Consider the following 23,598-nt stretch of genomic DNA (forward strand, 5'->3'; position numbering starts at 1 on the left):
TACTTCTTTGCATTGAACATCATCTGCTTTTATCTGTCCAGTCCACCAACTTGTCTCTGTCCTTCTGAAGTTCTACACTGTCCATTTTGCAGTTTACAATACTTCCAAGTTTCGTGTCATCCGCAAACATTGAAATTGTCCCCTGCACACCAAGATCTGGATCATTAACATAGAACATAGAAAATACAGCACAGAACAGGTCCTTCGGCCCACGATGTTGTGCTGAACCTTTGTCCTAGATTAATCATAGATTATCATTGAATTTACAGTGCAGAAGGAGGCCATTCAGCCCTTTGAGTCTGCACCGGCTCTTGGAAAGAGCACCCTACCCAAACTCAACACCTCCACCCAACACCAAGGGCAATTTGGACATTAAGGGCAATTTATCATTGGCCAATTCACCTAACCCGCACATCTTTGGACTGTGGGAGGAAACCGGAGCACCCGGAGGAAACCCACGCAGACACGGGGAGGACGTGCAGACTCCGCACAGACAGTGACCCAAGCCGGAATCAAACCTGGGACCCTGGAGCTGTGAAGCAATTGTGCTATCCACAATGCTACCGTGCTGCCCTTGAGAACAAATAAATCTACACTATATAATTTTACCGTAATCCATGAACCTATCCAATAGCTGCTTGAAGGTCCCTAATGTTTCCGACTCAACTACTTCCACAGGCAGTGCATTCCATGCCCCCACTACTCTCTGGGTAAAGAACCTACCTCTGATATCCCTCCTATATCTTCCACCTTTCACCTTAAATTTATGTCCACTTGTAATGGTTTGTTCCACCCAGGGAAAAAGTCTCTGACTGTCTACTCTATCTATTCCCCTGATCATCTTATAAACCTCGATCAAGTCGCCCCTCATCCTTCTCCGTTCTAATGAGAAAAGGCCTAGCAACCTCAACCTTTCCTCGTAAGACCTACTCTCCATTCCAGGGAACATCCTGGTAAATCTTCTTTGCACCTTTTCCAAAGCTTCCACATCCTTCCTAAAATGAGGCGACCAAAACTGTACACAATACTCCAAATGTGGCCTTCCCAAAGTTTTGTACAGCTGCATCATCACCTCACGGCTCTTAAATTCAATCCCTCTGTTAATGAATGCGAGCACACCATAGGCCTTCTTCACAGCTCTATCCACTTGAGTGGTAACTTTCAAAGATGTATGAACATAGACCCCAAGATCTCTCTGCTCCTCCACATTGCCAAGAACTCTACCGTTAACCCTATATTCCGCATTCATATTTGTCCTTCCAATATGGACAACCTCACACTTTTCAGGGTTAAACTCCATCTGCCACTTCTCAGCCCAGCTCTGCATCCTATCTATGTCTCTTTGCAGCCGACAACAGCCCTCCTTACTATCCACAACTCCACAAATCTTCGTATCGTCTGCAAATTTACTGACCCACCCTTCAACTCCCTCATCCAAGTCATTAATGAAAATCACAAACAGCAGAGGACCCAGAACTGATCCCTGCGGTACGCCACTGGTAACTGGGATCCAGGCTGAATATTTGCCATCCACCACCACTCTCTGACTTCTATCGGTTAGCCAGCTCGTTATCCAACTGGCCAAATTTCCCACTATCCCATGCCTCCTTACTTTCTGCATAAGCCTACCATGGGGAACTTTATCAAATGCCTTACTAAAATCCATGTACACTACATCCACTGCTTTACCTTCATCCACATGCTTGGTCACCTCCTCAAAGAATTCAATAAGATTTGTAAGGCAAGACCTACCCCTCACAAATCCGTGCTGACTATCCCTAATCAAGCAGTGTCTTTCCAGATGCTCAGAAATCCTATCCTTCAGTACCCTTTCCATTACTTTGCCTACCACCGAAGTAAGACTAACTGGCCTGTAATTCCCAGGGTTATCCCTAGTCCCTTTTTTGAACAGAAACACGACATTCGCCACTCTCCAATCCCCTGGTACCACCCCTGTTGACAGTGAGGACGAAAAGATCATTGCCAAATATAACAGTAACTCTCTATCAGCGATAGGGGTCAGTGCACAGTCACTGATTAAATATAACAGTCACTCTCAGAGATAGGGGTCAGCGCACAGTCACTGATTAAATATAACAGTCACTCTCCGAGATAGGGATCAGTGCACAGTCACTGATTAAATATAACAGCAACTCTCTATCAGAGATAGTGATCAGTGCACAGTCACTGATTAAAAATAACAGTCACTCACAGATAGGGCTCAGTGCACAGTCATTGATTAAATATAACAGTCACTATCAGAGATAGGGGTCAGTGCACAGTCTCTGATTAAATATAACAGTCACTCTCAGAGATGGGGGTCAGTGCACAGTCACTGATTAAATATAACAGTCACTCTCTATCAGCGATAGGGGTCAGTGGACAGTCACTGATTAAATATAACAGTCACTCTCAGAGATAGGGGTCAGTACACAGTCACTGATTAAATATAACAGTCACTCTCCGAGATAGGGATCAGTACATAGTCATTGATTAAATATAACAGTGACTCTCAGAGATAGGGGTCAGTACACAGTCACTGATTAAATATAACAGTCACTCTCAGAGATAGGGGTCAGTACACAGTCATTGATTAAATATAACAGTGACTCCTCCATCAGAGAGTGGAGTCGGTACATCCTCACAGATTGAATATAACAGTGAGTCCTCTATCAGAGAGAGGTGTCAGTGCATAGTCACAGATTAAATATAACAGTGACTCCTCCATCAGAGAGAGGAGTCAGTGCGTAGTCACAGATTGAAATATATCAGGGGTGCGGTTTAATGGCCTCTTCGCGGCAGACTCGGTGATGCGAAGAGGCCATGAAATCTCGTGAGAGGCCTCCCGCGAGATTTGCAACACTCGGAACGCCTCACGAGATTTAACGAGATCTCGCGAGACATCGCAATCTGGATCTCGCCCTTACAGGGTGTGGCCATTAACATATTTAAATGTTATAATAATATAATAAGCCCATTATGCTTATTGTCAGTTATTAGATAGAGCTAACCAATCAGTTTCATTCTCCTTTTTCCCCCAGAGCACTTCAAAAATGTAACAGACTCCATGGGTGAATAGAGAGAGAATGAGTGAGAGAACAAGGAGAAGAAAAAATCCAAGATAACATATTGTGACCTGTACAAATGAGGACATATTTGAAAAACTGGATTTTCAGAAACTGTTTATTTTCATACAACAGCAATTAGCATTTCACAAAATTTGTGCTTTTGAAAATGGTACTTGAAAAGCAATTGGTGATAGTTAACACTGCTAGTCACATAATATCAGCTTCAGCAGACTATACCTAGCAGCTGTGAGTGGAATTAATATACAATAAGGTTAATTTAGAAAATAATACATTCAAATTATTACAATTAAAAATAGTAAACACAGACTAAAATTAAAACTTAGCAATTTTTGTCTTTTCATTTACTTGAAGCATAATTGTCATACTGGAGAGCATCACACCGAGTGAGATCAGTCTGCAGGAGAATGGTCTGGATCTGTGTCAGTGTCATTGTCGCAATAGGTAATATCAATTTCTATAAACAGAGAGAAATAGTAAGGTGTTACCATGGTTACACTGCAGTTATGTATACAGTTTATTTATAAATCTCAGGCACTTAAACTCAGCATTGGTGTATTGATCTAGGATATGATGTGTACTGATCCGAGTTTTAGGTGGACACAGAATGGTTGAGGAGATAATAGAGTCAGAGCATAGATAATATATATATTAGAGTAAAGGAAGGACATTGGGGCAGAGGCTGCACAACAGAAGAGGTGGAAAGAACATTGGAACAAACAATTGGTGGAGAATGGGACAGAGAATTTACAGTGCAGAAGAAGGCCATTCGGCCCATTGCGTCTGCACCGGCCCTTGGAAAGAGCGCCCCACCCCATCCAAGCCCACACCTCCACTCTATCCCTATAATCCAGTAACCCCACCTAATCTTTTTTGGACACTAAGGGCAATTTAGCACGGCCAATCCAACTAACCTGTACACCTTTGGACTGTGGGAGGAAACCGGAGCACCCGAAGGAAACCCATGCACACACAGGGAGATTGTGCAGACTCCACACTGACAGTGACCCAAGCCAGGAATAGAACCTGGCACCCTGGAGCTGTGAAGCAACTGTGCTAACCACTATGCTGCCATGGTTTTCCATTCTCTCTATTTCAATGTCTCACTTCCTGATTCATACTCTTGTGCTCAAGATTCTACCCACAACATATTCCATTACCCCTTGACCATCATGCATCCTAATAACTTTCCCCTTTCCAATATCCATGTATCTAATTCACAATAAAACCCCGTAACTATTAGAAGTTCAACTCAACCAATAATCTGATGCTCCTTGTGGAGACCTGACATTTCAGAATGGGTCAAAGCTTGGACATGGCAGTTCATCAATGTCGTGGAAATCATAATAAAGACAAATTCCTCGAGGTTCGATTTAAGGAAATTTATTTACACAAATGTATTTGCGGAGAGATGCACTGCACTCTGAGATTCGATTGAAGAATGCATATTTTTATAGCCTGAAATAACAGCTTGAAGTAAACAGGCATGTTTATATTAAATAGACCTTGGAGAGTACGTAAGATGAAATACGTAGTACATATGTTCTTGCCCTTGGCTAAAACAACTCGAGTGCACATTTTGTTATCTTTCGGAGGACAATGTGTTTTCATAATAAGGCCGAGACCAGAATATTAAGCAATATTTTGTTTATGCTACCTGACCTACTTATTTTCGTCCAAAAGCAGTGTTGAACTATAGTCAAACATTCCCCAGCATGCTTGTAAGTTGGTTTATGTTAATTTCCCTTCCACAATCAACAAGCAACTTTGTAGATGCCTTTCATTCCTAAATGCTAACTTTAAACAGCCAGTATACCACACTCTGTTTTTCTCTCTTTTTTTGCCAGGGAGAACTTGGCTTCTTACTTTACATCTTTTATGACATTAGACAGTGACTTATGGTAAGCAAATAGTTAAATTCAGTATTTTTAATAATAATAATCTTTATTAGTGTCACAAGTAGGCTTATATTAACACTGCAATGAAGTTATTGTGAAAGTCCCCTAGTCGCCACATGACAGCATCTGTTCGGGTACACTGAGGGAAAATTCAGAAGGTCCAATTCACCTAACAGCACGTCTTTCGGGACTTGCGGGAGGAAACCGGAGCACCCGGAGGAAACCGACGGAGACACAGAGAGAACGTGCAGACTCCGCACAGACAGTGACCCAAGCCGGAATCGAACCCGGGTCCCTGCCACTGTGAAGCAACAGTACTAACCATTGTACTACCATGCCGCCATTTTAATAACACTGTGTATTTAATGAGTCATATTATATTCTGCTGTGCATACCACCTTTATCTCAGATTACTACTTGTATAAAAATAGCACACAGAGCAATATAATCTGAGTGTGATAAATGTTCATACCTACATTTTGCAGAACAGAATAAGTACTTCAGTATTAGTTCATCACTAACGAAAGTCACCTCACTGGAGTGTGACTTTATGTTTGGTTAAAAAAATACAATTACAAAAGGGTTTAAGGCTCCTTGAGTTAAGCCTTTAAAAACTAGCTTCCAGGTGAAAAAAAAAAGCAAATAAAAAAGGTGAATATTATGCTGGGCTTCATCACAATAAGCGAGAATATAAAAACAAGAAAATGCTGCTGTCAGTGTAGAGTGTTGATGAAACCTCATCTGAACAATGCCTTCAGTTCTGACCACCTTGGAAGAGACAGAAATCCCATCATGGTCAATTGTTCTCTGATTCACATTTGCCTTTAACATGGGAAAGAATGCCCCAAACCTTCAAAGATGAACACTAAAGATCAAATGACCAGTGAGGGAGAGGCGGAGCCACAAACAGATTTGACAACAAGGCTGCCATGGAAAAGAGTGGAGTCAGTGGCTAGGGAACAAACTTTCTGGCAGATACTGAAGACAATGAGCGGAACTTTCCAGCGGTTCATGCCGGCAGAATCTTGCGGTCCCACCAACAGCGCACCCCCGCCGTGGGTTTCCTGACGGGAGAGTTCCGTTCAATGAGAAAACCTGTTGACAATGGCTGCATCAGGTGATCCTGCTGTCAGCCAATGTCGGGCCACCTCCACTGCCGCGAAACATGCGGTGGGTCACGTGGAAAATCCTGCCCATGTGCTTTGGTTGGGGGAAATTTCTGCTCATCCAGTACTGGATGTTGAGAGAGAGGTGCTGAGAGACAGACCGAGGTGATCTCAGTATACATGTGGGATCCATGGTATTTTCAGATGATGTCACTAAGGGGTAGCATGCAGATGAGAAATAGGAGGGGACCAAGCATAGACCTGTGACAGAACACCAGGCATAACGGTGTGAGAGGTGAAAGAGTAACCATTGCAGATGAGTCTCTGGCTAAGACTGGGTAGCTAAGAATGGAACCAGTTGTGTGATCCCATCGAATGTATAACAAAGCACTGGTGATGGGGGAGATGATGTGGCCAACCGAGTCAAAGACTGCAGACAATGGTGAGGAGGATTAGTTTATCATGATCATAATCATGTAAGATGTTATTTGTAACTCTGATAGGGTCAATTTGACAGTGGTGAAAACACGAATGTAGGCATTCAAATATGGAATTCTAGGTCAGGATTTTTAGGACAGCAGAGTTTGCCTTCTTGCCAACCAAGAAATCCGCAGAGAACACCATCGTGACTTGGAAATATATTGCCCTTCCTTCAATGTCACTGGGTCAAAATCCTGGGATTCCTTCCATAACAGCATTGAGGGTGTACCTACAATACATGGATGGCAGTGGTTCAAGGAGGCAGCTCATCACCACCTTCTCAAGGGCAATTAGAGATGAGCAATAAATGCCAGCCTAGCCAGTGATGCCCACTTCCCATGAATTAATATGTTTGAAAGGCGTTGCCAAAAGCTGCAGTGTATATGACTGGGGCTGCAAGCAGTTCCCAGAACCTACGTACCGGGATTCCAGGAACTGGGGACCTGGTAGATTTTAGGGATCTCAGCGTGGATTGGGACATCAACCCTGGGGGTGGGCAGAGGGTGATAGCACCTCAGTGGAAAGGCCTGGGGTAGGGAGGTCCTGTCAACTTGGGAGGTGGGGGCACTCAATGTTAAATGGAGACTGCTGAGGGAGGTTCCCCCTGCTACCCCCTTGTCTTCCCGCCCGAGAAATGAACAGAGTTACGTTTCGGGCTTTTCCCCTGACCGCCGAACTCCTCCCACCAGCCTGAAAGCTGAGACTGGACAGAAAACGTCCCTTAAGTGGTCAACAAATTGCCACTTAAGGGCCTCAAGTGGGGAAAGGGCCGGTTGACTGTCCTAAGCTTCGCCCGTCTCAGTGCCAAGAGGTTGGGTGAGTGGGTGCCTGGTGGAAAGGTCATCTGACAAATGTTATGGCACCTCCCGCCTACAAATCCGCTGATGGGGCAATGCAAAATTTTGTCCCTGGGTAAAATGGGCACAGAGCAGGAGGCCACAGTCAAAAGTACAGCATTTTGGAGGAGTGCGCATTAAGGCTGGAGAAGTCGGCAGGGGTAGGGACTGGTAAGGTTCTGAAGGGATTTAACACAGGCTAGACTGACACGATAAGAATTAAAATTTGAGGCATTGCAGGAAGCAGGAAACAATGATGGGCAGGTGAGTGGGACTGAATGTTGTAAATGACCTAGCAGCAGAGTTTTGGATGAGTTGGACGTGTATGAAAGGTGGATGATGGGTGGGGTTGCCAAACCTCCAGGATTGACCTACAGACTCTAGAAATTTAAGAGCAATCTTTAGACCACTGTCATGTGCAACCCTGGAAAAATCATTGAGGCATTAAAATTGATTGTTTTTAGTGACATTATGTTTAAACATTGTTATAGGCGAGGCATTTTCAGAACCCCAAAATGTATCATGGAGTTCAACCAACCTCACCCTTTAATGGATTTGTTGCTTTTCCGAGCACGCGGCTTTTTCCCTCGGTGTGGGATTACAATTATGGACACGTGGGTTTTCAAACACAAAACACTGTTTATTCCACAAACTGAATTTAACATCTTAAATAAACATTGGATCTCTTAACACCCCTTACTTCAAAGATAACTCAGAAAATATTGCAACAGTAAATACTTCCTTAAAATTTTGCTTCAAACTTCCAAGAGACTTAACACCTTTAAACAGTATCACATCAGGTTAAAGGATATATATAGTTTCTGTAGAATGGCAGAGATATATTAGCTTGGTTGATTTCAGCTCCAGCACCTTGCTTTGCTTCATGCAGCTCTCTGGAAACCCACAGACACACCCAAACTGCTTTCTCAAACCTGGCTTTCTACTTTTTAATCAGCTCACAGCAAAACAGCCAGGCACTTTTAAACTGCTCTCAGCAAAACCAGCCAGGTTATTTTTAAAACTGAAACTAAAAACCTGCAAAAACACAGACTGCAAAATGGCTGAACTGAGCTGAGCCCCACCCACTCTCTGACATCACTGTTTTCTTAAAGGTACATTGCTTAAACATCCATGTCGTAAAAGTACTCTCACATGACAACATTTAACAATTATAAAGAATATTGAAAATGGGGAGAAAAAAGGCTCAAGCATCATCCAACTGGGTGTAATAAGCCATTTTCCTTTCCAATTGGCACAGGAAGGCAGTACATCACTGGATGTATTAGTTGGTTGACCAATGACTGGATGGTGGTGTCAAGTCATGTGATGAAACCTCCAGGAATACATTTAATCACAGTTGGCAAGCCTAATGCTGGGAGAGTGAGTAGGATGAGGAGAGACAGCACATTATTGCCACAGGCACAAAGAATAAAGGGTGGGATTCTCCCAACCCTGGGCCGGGCCGGAGAATCCCCGCGACTGGGCCACGCCGCCCCGACGCCGGCACGTGATTCTCTGCAGAGGAAAAAAAACGAGTCCCGCCGATGGCGTTGTAACCTTCTCTGAGCCTGTGGGACCTCGGCATTGAAAGGTAGGGTGACGACCTGTGGGGGGAGGGGGCCTCCAAATGTGGCCTGGCCCGCAATCGGGGTCCACCGATCGGCGGGCCGGCCTCTCTGGCTGGGGGCCTCCTTTCCTACACGCCGGCCCCTGTAGCCCTGCGCCATGTTGCGTCGGGGCCAGCGCGTTGAAGGAGGCCACTGCGCATGCACACATTGGCGCCAGCGCCGCTGCGCATGTGCGCATGCGTGGATCCCGTGGCACATGTCCGCTGGAGCGGTTCGCGCCGGGATTGGCAGCTGGAACGGCGCGAACCGCTCCAGCGCCGTGCTGGCCCCCTGTAGGTGCCAGAATTACTAGTTTACGACGGCGTGGACACTGTGCCGCGGGATGGGAGAATCCCGCCCAGAATTCTTGATCTTTACCGTGGGCAGCACGGTAGAATTGTGAATAGCACAATTGCTTCACAGCTCCAGGGTCCCAGGTTCGATTCCGGCTTGGGTCACTGTCTGTGCGGAGTCTGCACATCCTCCTCCTGTGTGCGTGGGTTTCCTCCGGGGGCTCCGGTTTCCTCCCACAGTCCAAAGATGTGAAGGTTAGGTGGATTGGCCATGCTAAATTGCCCTCAGTGTCCAAAATTGCCCTTGGTGTTGGCTGGGGTTACTGGGTTATGGGGCTAGGGTGGAGGTGTTGACCTTGGGTAGGGTGCTCTTTCCAAGAGCCGGTGCAGACTCGATGGGCCAAATGGCCTCCTTCTGCACTGTAAATTCTATGATCTATGATCTTTGCTAGGGCCATTTCAGTGCTGTGGCAAGGGTGGAATTCGGGTTGAGAGATTCAAACAGGAATCAGGCACTCTCATGTCAGGAAGGACAGGTTTAGAACCAAAGTAATATTTTCTTTACTCTGTGTCACTTCTGAACTTTAAGATAATAACTGCACCAGTGCAATATTTTTTCTATTTCCCATTCCAGTGACACCTGTAATCTCTCAGACTAATTGCCAATGTAATGCCAAATCCTGTGTAGGGAAGATGGAAGGGAACTAGTGAAAGATGCAAGTTCCGGGCAAGCACCACCCTTGATAAAATAAATCAACTGGGTTGGTCATATTTTTGAGCAATTCAAAAATGTAGTCCAGCGGCACGACTTTCCCCTACAATTTATCCCAATTGTCCAAGCATCCGGCACCTGCTTTTCACCCCCTTTCAAACTCCCCTCCTCTCCATCGATTACAAACCCAAATATAACATTTGCAGTGCATCCTGATATGAATTATACAGCAAATGGGGAGGTCAATTTTTCTTTTTTAAGTATATATTCATTTCCATTTGAAATGTTATCTGAATCTGCTTCCATGACCATGTGAGCATTGCAGATCATGCAAGACAATTCTCCTCAATTCACCTCCAATTCCTTTGCCAATTGTCTGAAATCTGTATCCCATGGTTACTTCCATTGGAAACGGTCACTCCTCATTTACTCAAGGGTAGGGTGGGGGGGCTGATCCTGAAGTGTGGGGGGAAGCGGCTGAATGGATGGAGGGAAGGAAGCTTAGGGGGATGGTTGGGAATAGAGAAAAGAAGCCAAGGTCATCCAAACCAGGCTTAGCGTATTGGGTGATTGTGATAGAGGAGGGTCAGACCCAATAGAGATCTGGGGCTGGGTTCTCCGCAGCCCCGTGCCGAAATCGCGTTTGGCGCGGGGGCGGGGAATCGATGTTTATGCCCGAATCGGGGCTGCCGCCGCTCCCGCGATTCTCCGGTCCCGAATTACGTGGCGCGGCTGAGGTGCCAATGCCAGAGGCCCTCCCAGCGATACTCCAGTCCCGACCGGCCGAATTCCCGACGACGTGGTTCTAACCATGCGTGGCCAGTCGGGACTCTCGCACGGCAGCTGCAGACTCATTCCACGGCCGCCCTGGTGGGGGGGGGGCGGGGGGGCTTATGGGCAGCCAGGGCGGCGATCAGCGGGTCATGTGGAGCGGTGTGGGGCAAATCGGTGTGACCTTGTTTGTTGGTCCAGGTCCGCCGGCTGAGTCCGCCATCTCTTTTGGCGCGGCCGCTGGAGGTCGCCGCCGTGCGCAGGTGCGGTCTCAGAACCGGAAGTGCTGGGGCCCGTATCCGCAGCCAAAGCTGCGTGAAGCTCCCCGGGTCCCTGCCAGCCAGCCCCCCTGCAGGTAGGTGAATAGATCTTTATTTTTGTTCGGAAAGTATGAAGTGAAACGCCAGCGTTTTTACGCCGGTGTGGGGACATAGCCCCATTTTTGGAGAATCCAGACTCTGGTGATTGTTGGGGGTTGTGCACCAGATATGCTCAAGTTAATTCTCTTTGAACCTCAGGAAGCAAAGATGGAGAATGACTGGGATAGGAGAGAGGTTTCAGTACAAAAGGTGACTGCAGCATTTTTATCATGTTAAAACAAACATTTATCATGTTAAAACAAACATACAAACCATGAAAGCACTGAAGGGAATTTGTCAGTTTCTCACCTGGTATTTTATTGGCATTTTCCTCTACGTGTGATTGGACTTTAATATATTCGTCCTGTGATTGGTTGAAAAAATCTTGAACTGCCTATAGAATAGAAACCATAAAATTAATGAAAATTACAAAATGTAACCAGGTGTATTCCTGAACTCAACCTAAAATCAGGTGGCTAAAAGGAGGCAATGCTTTCCAGGGTTATTTGGTTTGAGGGCAAGGGTTTTACAATTTCAATTTTATTCTCTGTTGTGCCTTCAAGAAGACCGCTTCCATGGACAAAATTAATTAACTGAGTTGCTCAGATTTCAGAAAAATGCAGAAATTTAGCTCAGCTTCTTCAACTATTATAAATGGACTTTGCTTTTTTGGTGATGTTACTGCTCAAAGGTGAGCAATGTCTGCCCTGGAAAGACACCTAAAACCTGCATCACGCACTCCCAGGTCAAGTCTGACATGCTCAGAACCAAAGTAAACTTTCCTTAACTCTGTGTCACAATGCGTTTGAACTTTAAGATAACATACCCAACAGCACCAGTGCAATTTGTTATTCTATTTCCCATTCCAGTGGCACCGATGATCTCTCAAACTAATTGCCAATGGAGTGCCAAACCGTACAGTAATGTGCTGTCAGCTTACATCCTGCGGGAACCAGTTTGAATCTTCCCTATTCATTTCAAATAGGCCCCTTACTGACATCAGCCTTGCTGCAATTGAACTAATCAAAAGGACAGGAAGGCTGATTACACAAAGCTCTGTTTTTGATAACGAGGTTTTCTCTACAGAAATCTGATCTGTCCTGTAGTGTTAACATCTGCAACCTGTGAGCCTGTTGTGTGAAGTTCTGTGCTAGATCATTATACCTTATGCAAACACCATGGCACATTTTGATTAATATTTTTGAGCTAAAACAAAGGAGTCAAACTTGAATTTCATACCAGCTGCTGTAGTTTAAAATGGAATGAAAATGTTTCCTGCTTTTGAGCATGATATTGAACAAGAAAATGCACATCAACATGTTTGCCTTGCCTGTTTCATCCCAGCTTACCTCAGCATCTTGGGGTTTGGGGAGTTCCTGTATTCCAAAGCAGTAGTCTTCACTCATCTGTTGCGGCCCTTCCAGTTCTATGAGGCTTGGCAGGTTCTCCCACTGCTGTGAATCAAGACAGTCTGGCGGTGGTGCTGGAAGACCTTCATTACCATCAAAACACAGCAAGTTATCTTGCTCAGTTTCCCCACATCTCTGTGGCTGTTGTTGCCCTAGTTCAGTGGGCCCCAACGCTGCAGGTTGCGCTGCTGATTCCTGGAAGTTCACAAGCAGTTGGCTATTTGTTTCGATGTCTGCATGTGTTGACACAGTCTCATCCAATGGTGGGTTTTTCATATTTAAAATCAGTTCCGTTTCCTCAGTACTGGTGTAGATCAATGGCTTCTCTGCCGGCTCACTGTGTAACTTTGATGGTAGCTGATCTATTCCATTGGCCTCCCGAAGCTCCAGCAAATTCTCATTCACTTGTGGAAAAATCTCATTCATTGTTGGATTCCCAATGTCCACAAGGTGTTGTTCCTCAGTACTTATGAAGCCTGCCTGATCACTGTGTACTGATTCTTCAGTGTGAACAAAGCTGGGTGCCTCAGGCCATACAGCATTTGGCGTGTCTATATCTACAAAACCAGGTTCCTCAGTGTAGCTCGGCACATTCCATTCTGGCACGGGCTGTTCATATTTAATGGGCGGTTCTTCTGGAAAGTCATGTGCAGTTTTGTCTGTATGGAACAGAATGGAAACAGAGACATGAGATTAAATCAGTCAATGTCTTGGTAGATTACAGGCAAACTAATAAAATGTACAAAATTCTATATGAATCCATATATGTTTTTGTCCTCCGATCGCCAAATGTTTCTATTCACATCATGAAGCAGCACAAGCATTAACACTGTACACTGGTCTTTGCTTGGAACCATCGAACTGCCTCCCTCGTCAAAGCCAGATATTGGCATCCCGTCATCCTGAGTCAAAGGTATGCACTGACCCATTTCCTTCGATAGGTGTGCACTTCCCTCAGAATTATCCACTAATTATACACTCTGCATTCAGAGTACCCTTATCCTCTCTACCCGTCAGAGCCATTCACAGCTTCCTTCAGCATTTATAACATACACAGATTATCTATCTACAGTCCAAGTAATACACAGCTCCCTCCATATACCCATGAGCTGGGGACACATATAAACACTCACTATCTCAACAAGGCTTTCACAACACCATCATCCCATCTGTCTTGTTGGTCCAACTCCAATCTCGTCCCTTTGGGTAGGGCAAACCACACACAGGGGACATGCATTTCATCCAACCACTGCTCCATCCCCTCTCATCGCATCTCTTTGTTTATCTCATACAGGCCAAGCTTGCACACAACAGAGTGACCCTAGACTGGGGGAGGGATGACAGAGATCATCGGCTTCTCCGGGTTCAAGGAGGCTTCTGCAGAGCTCGCCGGCGAGATCCGGGATCGGCCCTGTGGCAACATAGAGCTTGGCCTCTCGCAACAACCTAGTATGGCTCTCAGCGCAATCACTTCTCAATCACTCTGAATTAGCTTCAGTTCATCCACTAAAATGTCCTTTTGTATTTTGCCGGTACCAGCAGTCCCCTGACAGCTGGCCAGCCCAGCAGCTCTCCAAGCCCCGAAGCACGTCTTAGGATGAGGGGGCTCAGGAAGAACCGGAGCGTTGCTCACCCACACACTTCACCAGCACAGAGACACATGCCTCAGTGGGGTACAGTTCAAGATAAGACTCGGGGTCAGTTCTTGGAGGAGACCTCACAGATACATCCCCGCAGCACCCTGAAGCAGGGAACAGCCCAGGTCTCCGGCACTCAGAGGGCTGCTGGAGACCAGCCACCTGCTCGGTCCCAGGCAGATGATGAGCCTCTGGATGCGGCTGCCAGGTCACTGGTGGAGATCATAGAATTTACAGTGCTGAAGGAGGCCATTTGGCCCAATGAGTCTGCACCGGCCCTTGAAAAGAGAACCCTACTCAAGCCCACGCCTCCACCCTATCCCTGTAACCCAGTAACCCCACTTAATGTTTTTTGGGCACTATGGGCAATTTAGCATGGCCAATCCACCTAACCCGCACATCTTTGGACTGTGCGAGGAAACCTGAGCACCCGGAGGAAACCCACGGAGACATGGGGAGAACGTGCAGACTCTGCACAGACAGTGACCCAGCGGGGAATCGAACATGGGACCCTGGAGCTGTGAAAGAACTGTGCTAACCACTGTGCTACCGTGCTGCCCAGATACGGATGCCAGCTCACTGGTGGAGATACGGCTGCCAGTTCCCTGGTGGAGATACGACTGCCAGATCACTTGTGGAGATACGGCTGCCAGCTCACTGGTGGAGATACAGCTTCCAGCTCACTGGTGGAGATACTCCACCCAGCTCACTGGTGGAGATACGGCTGACAGCTCACTGGTGGAGATACGGCTGACAGTTCCCTGGTGGAGATACGGCTGCCAGCTCACTGGTGGAGATACGCTGCCAGCTCACTGCTGGTGATACGGCTCCCAGCTCACTGGTGGAGATACGGCTCCCAGCTCACTGGTGGCGATACGGCTCCCAGCTCACTGGTGGAGATACAGCTCCCAGCTCACTGGTGGAGATACAGCTCCCAGCTCACTGGTGGAGATACGGCTCCCAGCTCACTGGTGGAGATACGGCTCCCAGCTCACTGGTGGAGATACAGCTCCCAGCTCACTGGTGGAGATACGGCTCCCAGCTCACTGGTGGAGATACAGCTCCCAGCTCACTGATGGAGATACAGCTGCCAGCTCACTGGTGGAGATACACCTCCCAGCTCACTGATGGAGATACAGCTCCCAGCTCACTGGTGGAGATACGGCTGCCACCTCACTGGTGGAGATACACCTCCCAGCTCACTGGTGGAGATACACCTCCCAGCTCACTGGTGGAGATACGGCTGCCAGCTCACTGGTGGAGATACGGCTCCCAGCTCACTGGTGGAGATACAGCTCCCAGCTCACTGGTGGAGATACACCTCCCAGCTCACTGATGGAGATACGGCTGCCAGCTCACTGGTGGAGATACGGCTGCCAGCTCCCTGGTGGAGATGCGGCTCCCAGCTGACTGGTGGAGATACAGCTCCCAGCTCACTGGTGGAGATACAGCTCCCAGCTGACTGGTGGATATACGGCTGCCAGCTCCCTGGTGGAGATACGGCTCCCAGTTCACTGGTGCAGATACAGCTCCCAGCTCACTGGTGGAGATACAGCTCCCAGCTGACTGGTGGAGATACAGCTCCCAGCTGACTGGTGGAGATACTCCACCCAGCTCACTGATGGAGATACGGCTGCCAGCTCCCTGGTGGAGATACGGCTCCCAGCTCACTGGTGGAGATACGGCTCCCAGCTGACTGGTGGAGATACGGCTCCCAGCTGACTGGTGGAGATACGGCTCCCAGCTCACTGGTGGAGATACACCTCCCAGCTGACTGGTGGAGATACGGCTCCCAGCTCACTGGTGGAGATACGGCTCCCAGCTCACTGATGGAGATACACCTCCCAGCTCACTGATGGAGATACAGCTCCCAGCTCCCTGGTGGAGATACGGCTCCCAGGTCACTGGTGGAGGTACGGCTCCCAGCTCACTGGTGGAGATACGGCTCCCAGCTGACTGGTGGAGATACGGCTCCCAGCTCACTGGTGGAGATACGGCTCCCAGCTCACTGGTGGAGATACGGCTCCCAGCTCACTGGTGGAGATACGGCTCCCAGCTCACTGATGGAGATACAGCTCCCAGCTCCCTGGTGGAGATACGGCTCCCAGCTCACTGGTGCAGATACAGCTCCCAGCTCACTGGTGGAGATACGGCTCCCAGCTGACTGGTGGTGATACGGCTGCCAGCTCCCTGGTGGAGATACGGCTCCCAGCTCACTGGTGCAGATACAGCTCCCAGCTCACTGGTGGAGATACGGCTCCCAGCTCACTGGTGGAGATACGGCTCCCAGCTCCCTGGTGGAGATACGGCTCCCAGCTGACTGGTGGTTATACGGCTGCCAGCTCACTGGTGGAGATACGGCTCCCAGCTGACTGGTGGTGATACGGCTGCCAGCTCACTGGTGGAGATACGGCTCCCAGCTGACTGGTGGAGATACGGCTCCCAGCTCACTGGTGGAGATACGGCTCCCAGCTGACTGGTGGTGATACGGCTGCCAGCTCACTGGTGGAGATACGGCTCCCAGCTCACTGGTGGAGATACGGCTCCCAGCTCCCTGGTGGAGATACGGCTCCCAGCTCCCTGGTGGAGATACGGCTGCCAGCTCACTGGTGGAGATACCAAGGAAATCAGCGGAACATCGGGCAGAGCTTCAACAGACACTTGTCAAAGTAGATCTCGTGATGGAGGAGTTTCTGCGTTCTGTCTGATGTCATGGCTCTGACATATGAATGCTGCAAGGCCACCATAGGAAGGTTGGCAAGCACCATGGAGACCTTGGTGCAACAGTTCCTGCCGGATTTGTACTTGTCGGCCATGTGGGGGCCAGGCATCTAAACCTCCCTTCTGGTGCCCCGTCTCCTGCAGGAGTCATGCCACGGCCTTTGGCACCCACAGGGAGCATAGGAAACTCAACCAGACAGTCTGGGGCCTCTACTCAGAACATCCAAAGGTTGTGCAGCTGCTCAGAGTCCCCTCTGCCTGTATCTGCACCAACTCTAGCAGTACAGGCCAACGAGGGTGCTTCTGCCCATGAGCAATAGACCCTTATAAGGCTGAGGCCCTCCAGAGCTCGGACCACCAGAGGATGCCTGCCAAGGTCTTCACAGGCATTATGATGGAGCAGTCAGTAGGCTCCCTCCGCCCCTGTTGCAGATGTGCGGCTGCACCAAGGTGTAGTGATAGGGTTAGAAAAGATAAATATTTGGATGTCACCGCTGGGTCATGGGTGCCCTGTCGCTGAATAAATTGCAGTTTGAGTGTCCCCTTTTCAGATTAACACTCTCGTGATGCCAATCTCAGTGCCACTTGGTACAGTACCCTTGTGTGTTGTCGGGGAGATGTGTGTAATTCTTTATTCAGAGTTTATGATGGGTGAGTTCTCAATCATTAGTTCTCAAGGGCTAGCAATGGCTGATGAGGACTCACCAGATATGTGACTCTCTGCACATCTGGCTTTCCGAACTGATAGTGCCCCAAACCAACATGGACTTTAGGATGTGAGCCCTACCCTGGTCCGCACTTCCTTTGCAGCATCCTTACATGGAAAATGTCCAGCCTCAACTCACATCACTGACCTTCCTTCCTTTTAAGTTGACAGAGTGAGCACATCACCAGGACAGTGATGACCACAGCTAAAATCTGACCCAAGTGAGTCCGGAACATTGGTTTGGAGGATGTCTCCTGTTGTTCGGGGTTAAAGATTTACTCCTCTTGAAACCTTTCAGCTATCAGTGTATCATGGGCACGACGCCCACTTCTCCCCTCCTCCGTGACATCATGGCACTCATGTTGTCCCTCAGAACCCCCCTCATCTTCCGAGGAGGTCTCCTCCTCCTCCTCCTCAAGTTCACCCTCTGGCAAGGCCTCACCTCTCTGCACAGCCTGTTTGTGAAGGGCCCAGCACAGTGCGATCATGTGGCAAAGCCTCTCCGCTGTGTATTGCAGAGAGCCACCCGAGGGGTCCAGGCATCTAAATTGTATCTTCAGCAGTCCAATAGCCTGCTATATGAGGAAGCGTGTGGTGGCGTGAGCAGTGTTATACCTCTCCTCACCTGGAATCTGAGGGTGAAGCACTCGAGTCATGAGCCACTGTTTAACTGGGTAGCCCGGGTCCCCCAGCAATCAGGCCTTCAGACGTTCTGGCCCCATGAAGACCCCTGGCACCTGGGAGTGACTGAGGATGTAGGAGTCATGGCAACTCCCAGGGAACTGTGCACAAATGTGCAGGGCATCCTTTTGATGGTCGCACATCAATGGTACGTTGACGGAATGGAAGAACTTGTGGTTGACAAATCTCAAGTTATGCTACCAGGGAGCCTGTATAGCCACATGGGTGCAGCATATTGCTCCCTGCACCTAGGAAACCGAGAGATAGCTGCGAAGCCCATGAATCTCTGAACCTGGCTGTCCTCATCCAGAGCAAAGTTCACCTAATGACGGGCCTTCCTGTAAAAGGGGATTGGTCCCCTCCTGAATGCACTAATATGTTGCTGACTGTGAACTGCTGCAAATATTCCCAGTTGCTCCCTGGAAAGACCAAGAGGCAAGGAACCTGAGTGCTGCTGTCACCTTCAGGACGACTGACAGGGGGAAATCTCCAAACCTACATGGCATCAGGTCTTCTAAGAGCAAGTAGCATATGTGACAATGCAGATCTCTGGACAATCGCAGCCTTTCCCGGTCTGCCTCGTACTCATTTGCAGAAAGGAAATTCGTGGCTGATAGGCCCTTCGTGTTGCCAGTTGTTTCCACAGCCTCGGTCTCTGCTCCTCAGACTCCTGTTGATGCTCGTGCTCCCCAAGGCTTGTCACATATGCAGTGCCTCCTGCTTGAGCTGTGTGCGCAGATGCCTTTCTTTTACTTCCTACCTCAAATGAGGATTAGTAGAAAAGCTCCCTGGTTCACTAGATCCATTCTCACTGTTGGCTCCTCTATGAAAAGAGATACTGAAGCTGAGTACAAAGGTATGAATGAGGGAGCTATGGGAGAAGTTGGGCAGCTAAGCTTTGGCACCTTAGATCGCATGTCCCTCATGCTACCTTACCCCTGGGACCCTAACACACAGAGTTTAGCCAAATTCCATTCCACAGGTGTTACATCTGGGGCCTTGTGGTGGTGGGGGTGAGAACTTGTCAACTACCTCACTGTTGCTCTGAACTCCACTCATTGACTTGGCGTCACGTATCCCTCCACTGTATTATGTGTTCCCTAACTACAGGCTGCAGATGCCCCGCTGACCAACAGCATTCCTTCTGCAACTCAGCACAGAGCTTGCCAAGTCCAGGGACATTAATTGTGGGACAGCCCTGTGCACCAGGCTGTACATTTTTTCCTTTGAAGCACACCCGCCCTTGCCTCTCCCTGTAGTTGGGGTACACCATACTTCCAATGAGTGCTCCTGCTGCATGTCTGCTGCTGTTCTGCACTATATCCTTTCTCTGACTTCAGTCTGAGGTCCACATGGCCACTCGGCTGCCCATCATCTGTGACTCCTTTCCATTTTACAGCAGAAAGATCTGCACTCTGTGACTCCTGTCTGTCAGACCATGAACTTAAGTGGGAACCCTGAGATAGTTTCCTTTTCCAAAGAGGACTACAGACATCAGTGACCTTCATAAAACACTGCAGACCGGAGCTGTATCGTGTTCATGCGAACCATCCCTAATGTGCAACACTAACATACAGCCACCACCAAATCCGCTGCAGGCAGGTTGGGAGAATTCTGTCCAGTAGCCTATTAGTTGTACTAAGCTGGCACAAGATTAATTTGTATATAGTTTCTATCCTACCTATATCTTGACTAGTCTTCAATTGTAAGCGACGGCAAACAGGGTATATATATATTAAGCGAAAGACTGCCAATATTTGGAGTAGACAACACCATCATTTTGTGGACCTGGTTTAATGGATTCACATTAGCGGTAGGCCAAAATTCATAATGATGTCCTCATTGTGGAGCTCAAACCACCCAATTTCATATAATGCATCCATTGTCCAGCTATACCTGTATCCCGGATTAAATTTGGAAGCTCTTCTACTTCAGCCTCTTCATTCTCCTCGTATATTGGTGTTGCAACGATGCTCGACTCAGGAGCATTGAAGGACGTTACATCTTCCAGTCTGGTAGATTCAAATTGTGTCTGGTGAGCTGTTATAAGAGAGTTGAGTGCAAAAATCAATAACAATTTAAGAAAAGAAAAAAAGACTTTTAAATATAATTTAATGTTTTTAAGATCCACAAATTGTTTTGTCAATTACATCAGTAAAGTATGATTTTAGCCTTTGTACAGCATAATTAGAAATATTTAGAATCACTTGATCTTAAAAATCAGACAATGATCAATGCTTCATACAATAGAGGTGGGGAGGGAGCAATCACAATGATTTTCAGAGAGAAAGTGCTCCAGTCACCATGTTATGATGAAACTTCTAGAATTGAAAATAACTTTTTAAATAAGCCGTGATAAAGGGCTCTTTGTAACAAATCCAGCAGCAAATTCAACAGCCACTATTTAACATGTAACTACAGTCATCTGCTGTTTATGTACCATTAATAAATCCTTGTGGTAATCACCACTGTTGTATATATTAGATGTGCGGTAAGGCCCTGTACTACAGGTACGGGGGTAGTGCCTGCCTGCTGGCTCCACCCAGTAGGCGGAGTATAAATATGAGTGCTCCCTATACAGCAGCCATTTTGCCAGCTGCTGTAGGAGGCCACACATCTTAGAGTAATAAAGCCTCAGTTGTTTTCAATTCTCGTCTCTGTGCAATTGATCGTGCATCAATTTATTACTCTAAGATTTTCAGAAGATGCACCTCCGCATCAAGCCGGATCGCCTGAAGCTGGATCCGCAATCAAGCGACGCCAAAAAGGACTTTCAACATTAGCTAGCTTGTTTCGAAGCTCACATCAGGTCTGCACCAGACCCAATCCCAGAAGCTCAGAAGATCCAGATACTCTACTCGCGGCTGAGCTCCAATGTCTTTCCTCTTATCCAGGACGCGCCGAACTACGCCGAAGCCATGGCGCTACTGAAAGAGAATTACGCCCAGCAGACGAACCCGCTCTTCGCCAGACACATACTCGCTACTCGCAGTCAACTCCCTGGTGAGTGGGTAGAAGATTTCTGGCGTGCTTTAATTCCTCTGGTCAGAGACTGTGACTGTCAGGCCGTCACGGCCACGGAACATTCAAACCTCCTCATGCGGGACACCTTCGTTACGGGGATAGGGTCAGACCTCATACGCCAGCGGCTTTTAAAGGGGCCCACGCTCGACCTCGCAGCAACAGAAAAACTGGCGCTATCGACGACGGTCGCCTCATCAATATTCAGGCCTACACCCGCAGCCGCGCAGCCCACCCCTCCTACACATCATGGACTTCGCAGACGGCCACCCCACCGGGGGCCTCACCCAGCCAATATGCCTGAGCCAAGCACCAGCAGCCAACCCCGGGGGCCCACGATGTTACTTCTGCGGGCAACAGAAACACCCCCGCCAACGCTGCCCGGCCGGCACCGCCCTTTGCAAGGCCTGCGGCAAGAAGGGGCACTTCACTGCAGTGTGCCAGGCCCGCTCAGTCGCCGCTATTGCCCCGACCCCCCCCCCCCACGTACGACAATGGGCGCCGCCATCTTCACCTCCTCGGACCACGCGCGGCCAGTGGGCGTGGCCATCTTCTCCCCTCAGACCACGCGCGGCCAGTGGACGCTGCCATCTTCTCCCCCTCAGACCACGCGCGGCCAGTGGGTGCCGCCATCTTCCCCTTCTCGGACCACGTGCGGCTCATGGGCTCTGCCATTGTTTTCAACCCCCGCCACATGCGGCTTGTGGGCGCCGCCATCTTGTCCACCACAAGATCATCAGGCGCTGCCATCTTGTCTTCCCCACTACACATGGGCACCACCATTGTTCCAGGACCCGTGCCCCCCAGGAACCCCATCGTTCCAGCCACGACTCGCCTCGGTCATGATCGACCAGTCTCGCCCGCACAATCTAGCCACCGCCTCGACAAGCGTGAAGATCGATGGGCACGAGACCTCTTGCCTGCTGGACTCCGGGAGCACCGAAAGCTTCATCCATCCAGACACAGTAAGGCGCTGCTCCCTTGCAGTATAAAATCTCGTAGTTGTAGGTGGAGAGCGCAATCCTCCACCTCAAGATTTTATCATTTGATCTTGCCCCGCTGTGTGTTATTGAACATGAAGGCTACCGACCATTGGTCAGTGAGGATAGTGAATCTCCTGCCGGCCAGGTAATGCCTCCAATGCCGCACAGCTTCAACGATGGCTTGGGCCTCCTTTTCGACAGAGGAGTGCCGAATTTCGGAGGCATGAAGGGTGCGGGAAAAGAATGCCACGGGCCTGCCTGCCTGATTGAGCGTGGCGGCTAGGGCAACGTCTGATGTGTTGCTCTCCACTTGAAATGGCAACATCTCGTCTACTGCATGCATCGCGGCCTTGGCGATATCGGCTCTAATACTGTTGAAGGCATGTTGAGCCTCGACCGTCAGGGGGAAAAGGGAGGACTGGATGAGTGGGCGGGCCTTGTCCGCGTAGTTTGAGACCCACTGGGCATAGTATGAAAAGAACCCCAGGCAGCGTTTGAGTGCCTTGGGGCAGTGAGGAAGGGGGAGCTCCATGAGGGGGCGCATGCGGTCGGGATCGGGCCCCAGAACTCCGTTCTGGACCACATAGCCGAGGATGGCTAAGCGGTTCGTGCTGAATACGCACTTCTCCTTGTTATAGGTGAGGATTAAGAGAGTGGCGGTGTGGAGAAATTTGGCAAGGTTGGCATCTTGGTCATGCTGATTGTGGCCGCAGATGGTGACGTTATCTAGGTACGGGAAGGTGGCCCGCAACCCGTACCGGTAGACCATTTGGTCCACCTCCCTTTGGAAGACCGAGACCCCTTTGGTGACGCCGACGAGAACCCTGAGGTACATGTGCCAGCGCACAGGTGGCCCGACTCCGGACCCTGCACGATAACCTTTGTCACCCGGGAGCCACAGGATTGTACCATTTCATAAAGGCCTGCAATCTGCCCGACTCTGTCGAGGAGGTCAGGGCAATCACCAGGGACTGCCAGGTCTGTGCGGAGTGCAAACCGCACTTCTACCAGCCGGACCGTGCGCGCCTGGTGAAGGCCTCCCGCCCCTTTGAATGCCTCAGCGTGGATTTCAAAGAGCCCCTCCCCTCCACCGACCGTAACACGTATTTCCTCAGTATGGTCGGTGAATACTCCAGATTCCCCTTCGCCATTCCATGCCCCGATATGACGTCTGCCACCGTCATCAAAGTCCTCAACACAATCTTCGCTCTGTTCGGCTTCCCCGCCTACATCCATAGTGACAAGGGATTCATGAGTGATGAGCTGCGTCAGTTCCTGCTCAACAGGGGTAT

The 23,598-nt window shown here is 48.8% G+C and overlaps 1 protein-coding gene across 2 annotated transcripts in view; it reads right to left on the minus strand.

Moving 5' to 3' along the window:
* Window positions 1-3,165: 3,165 nt before the first annotated feature.
* LOC140426816 (drebrin-like) overlaps window positions 3,166-23,598 on the minus strand; it is a 324,386-nt gene continuing 303,953 nt past the window's right edge. For both annotated transcript variants that reach the window (XM_072512027.1, XM_072512026.1), the window contains 4 exons: window positions 20,199-20,342; window positions 12,498-13,216; window positions 11,458-11,542; window positions 3,166-3,543 (listed from right to left, as the gene is read on the minus strand). In XM_072512027.1, the coding sequence (XP_072368128.1) occupies window positions 3,479-3,543; window positions 11,458-11,542; window positions 12,498-13,216; window positions 20,199-20,342 (1,013 nt within the window). In that variant the 3' untranslated portion in view covers window positions 3,166-3,478. The remainder of the gene's footprint in view (window positions 3,544-11,457; window positions 11,543-12,497; window positions 13,217-20,198; window positions 20,343-23,598) is intronic.

Source organism: Scyliorhinus torazame, chromosome 7 (genome assembly GCF_047496885.1).
Source record: "Scyliorhinus torazame isolate Kashiwa2021f chromosome 7, sScyTor2.1, whole genome shotgun sequence".
In the NCBI taxonomy this organism is placed as follows: Eukaryota; Metazoa; Chordata; class Chondrichthyes; order Carcharhiniformes; family Scyliorhinidae; genus Scyliorhinus; species Scyliorhinus torazame.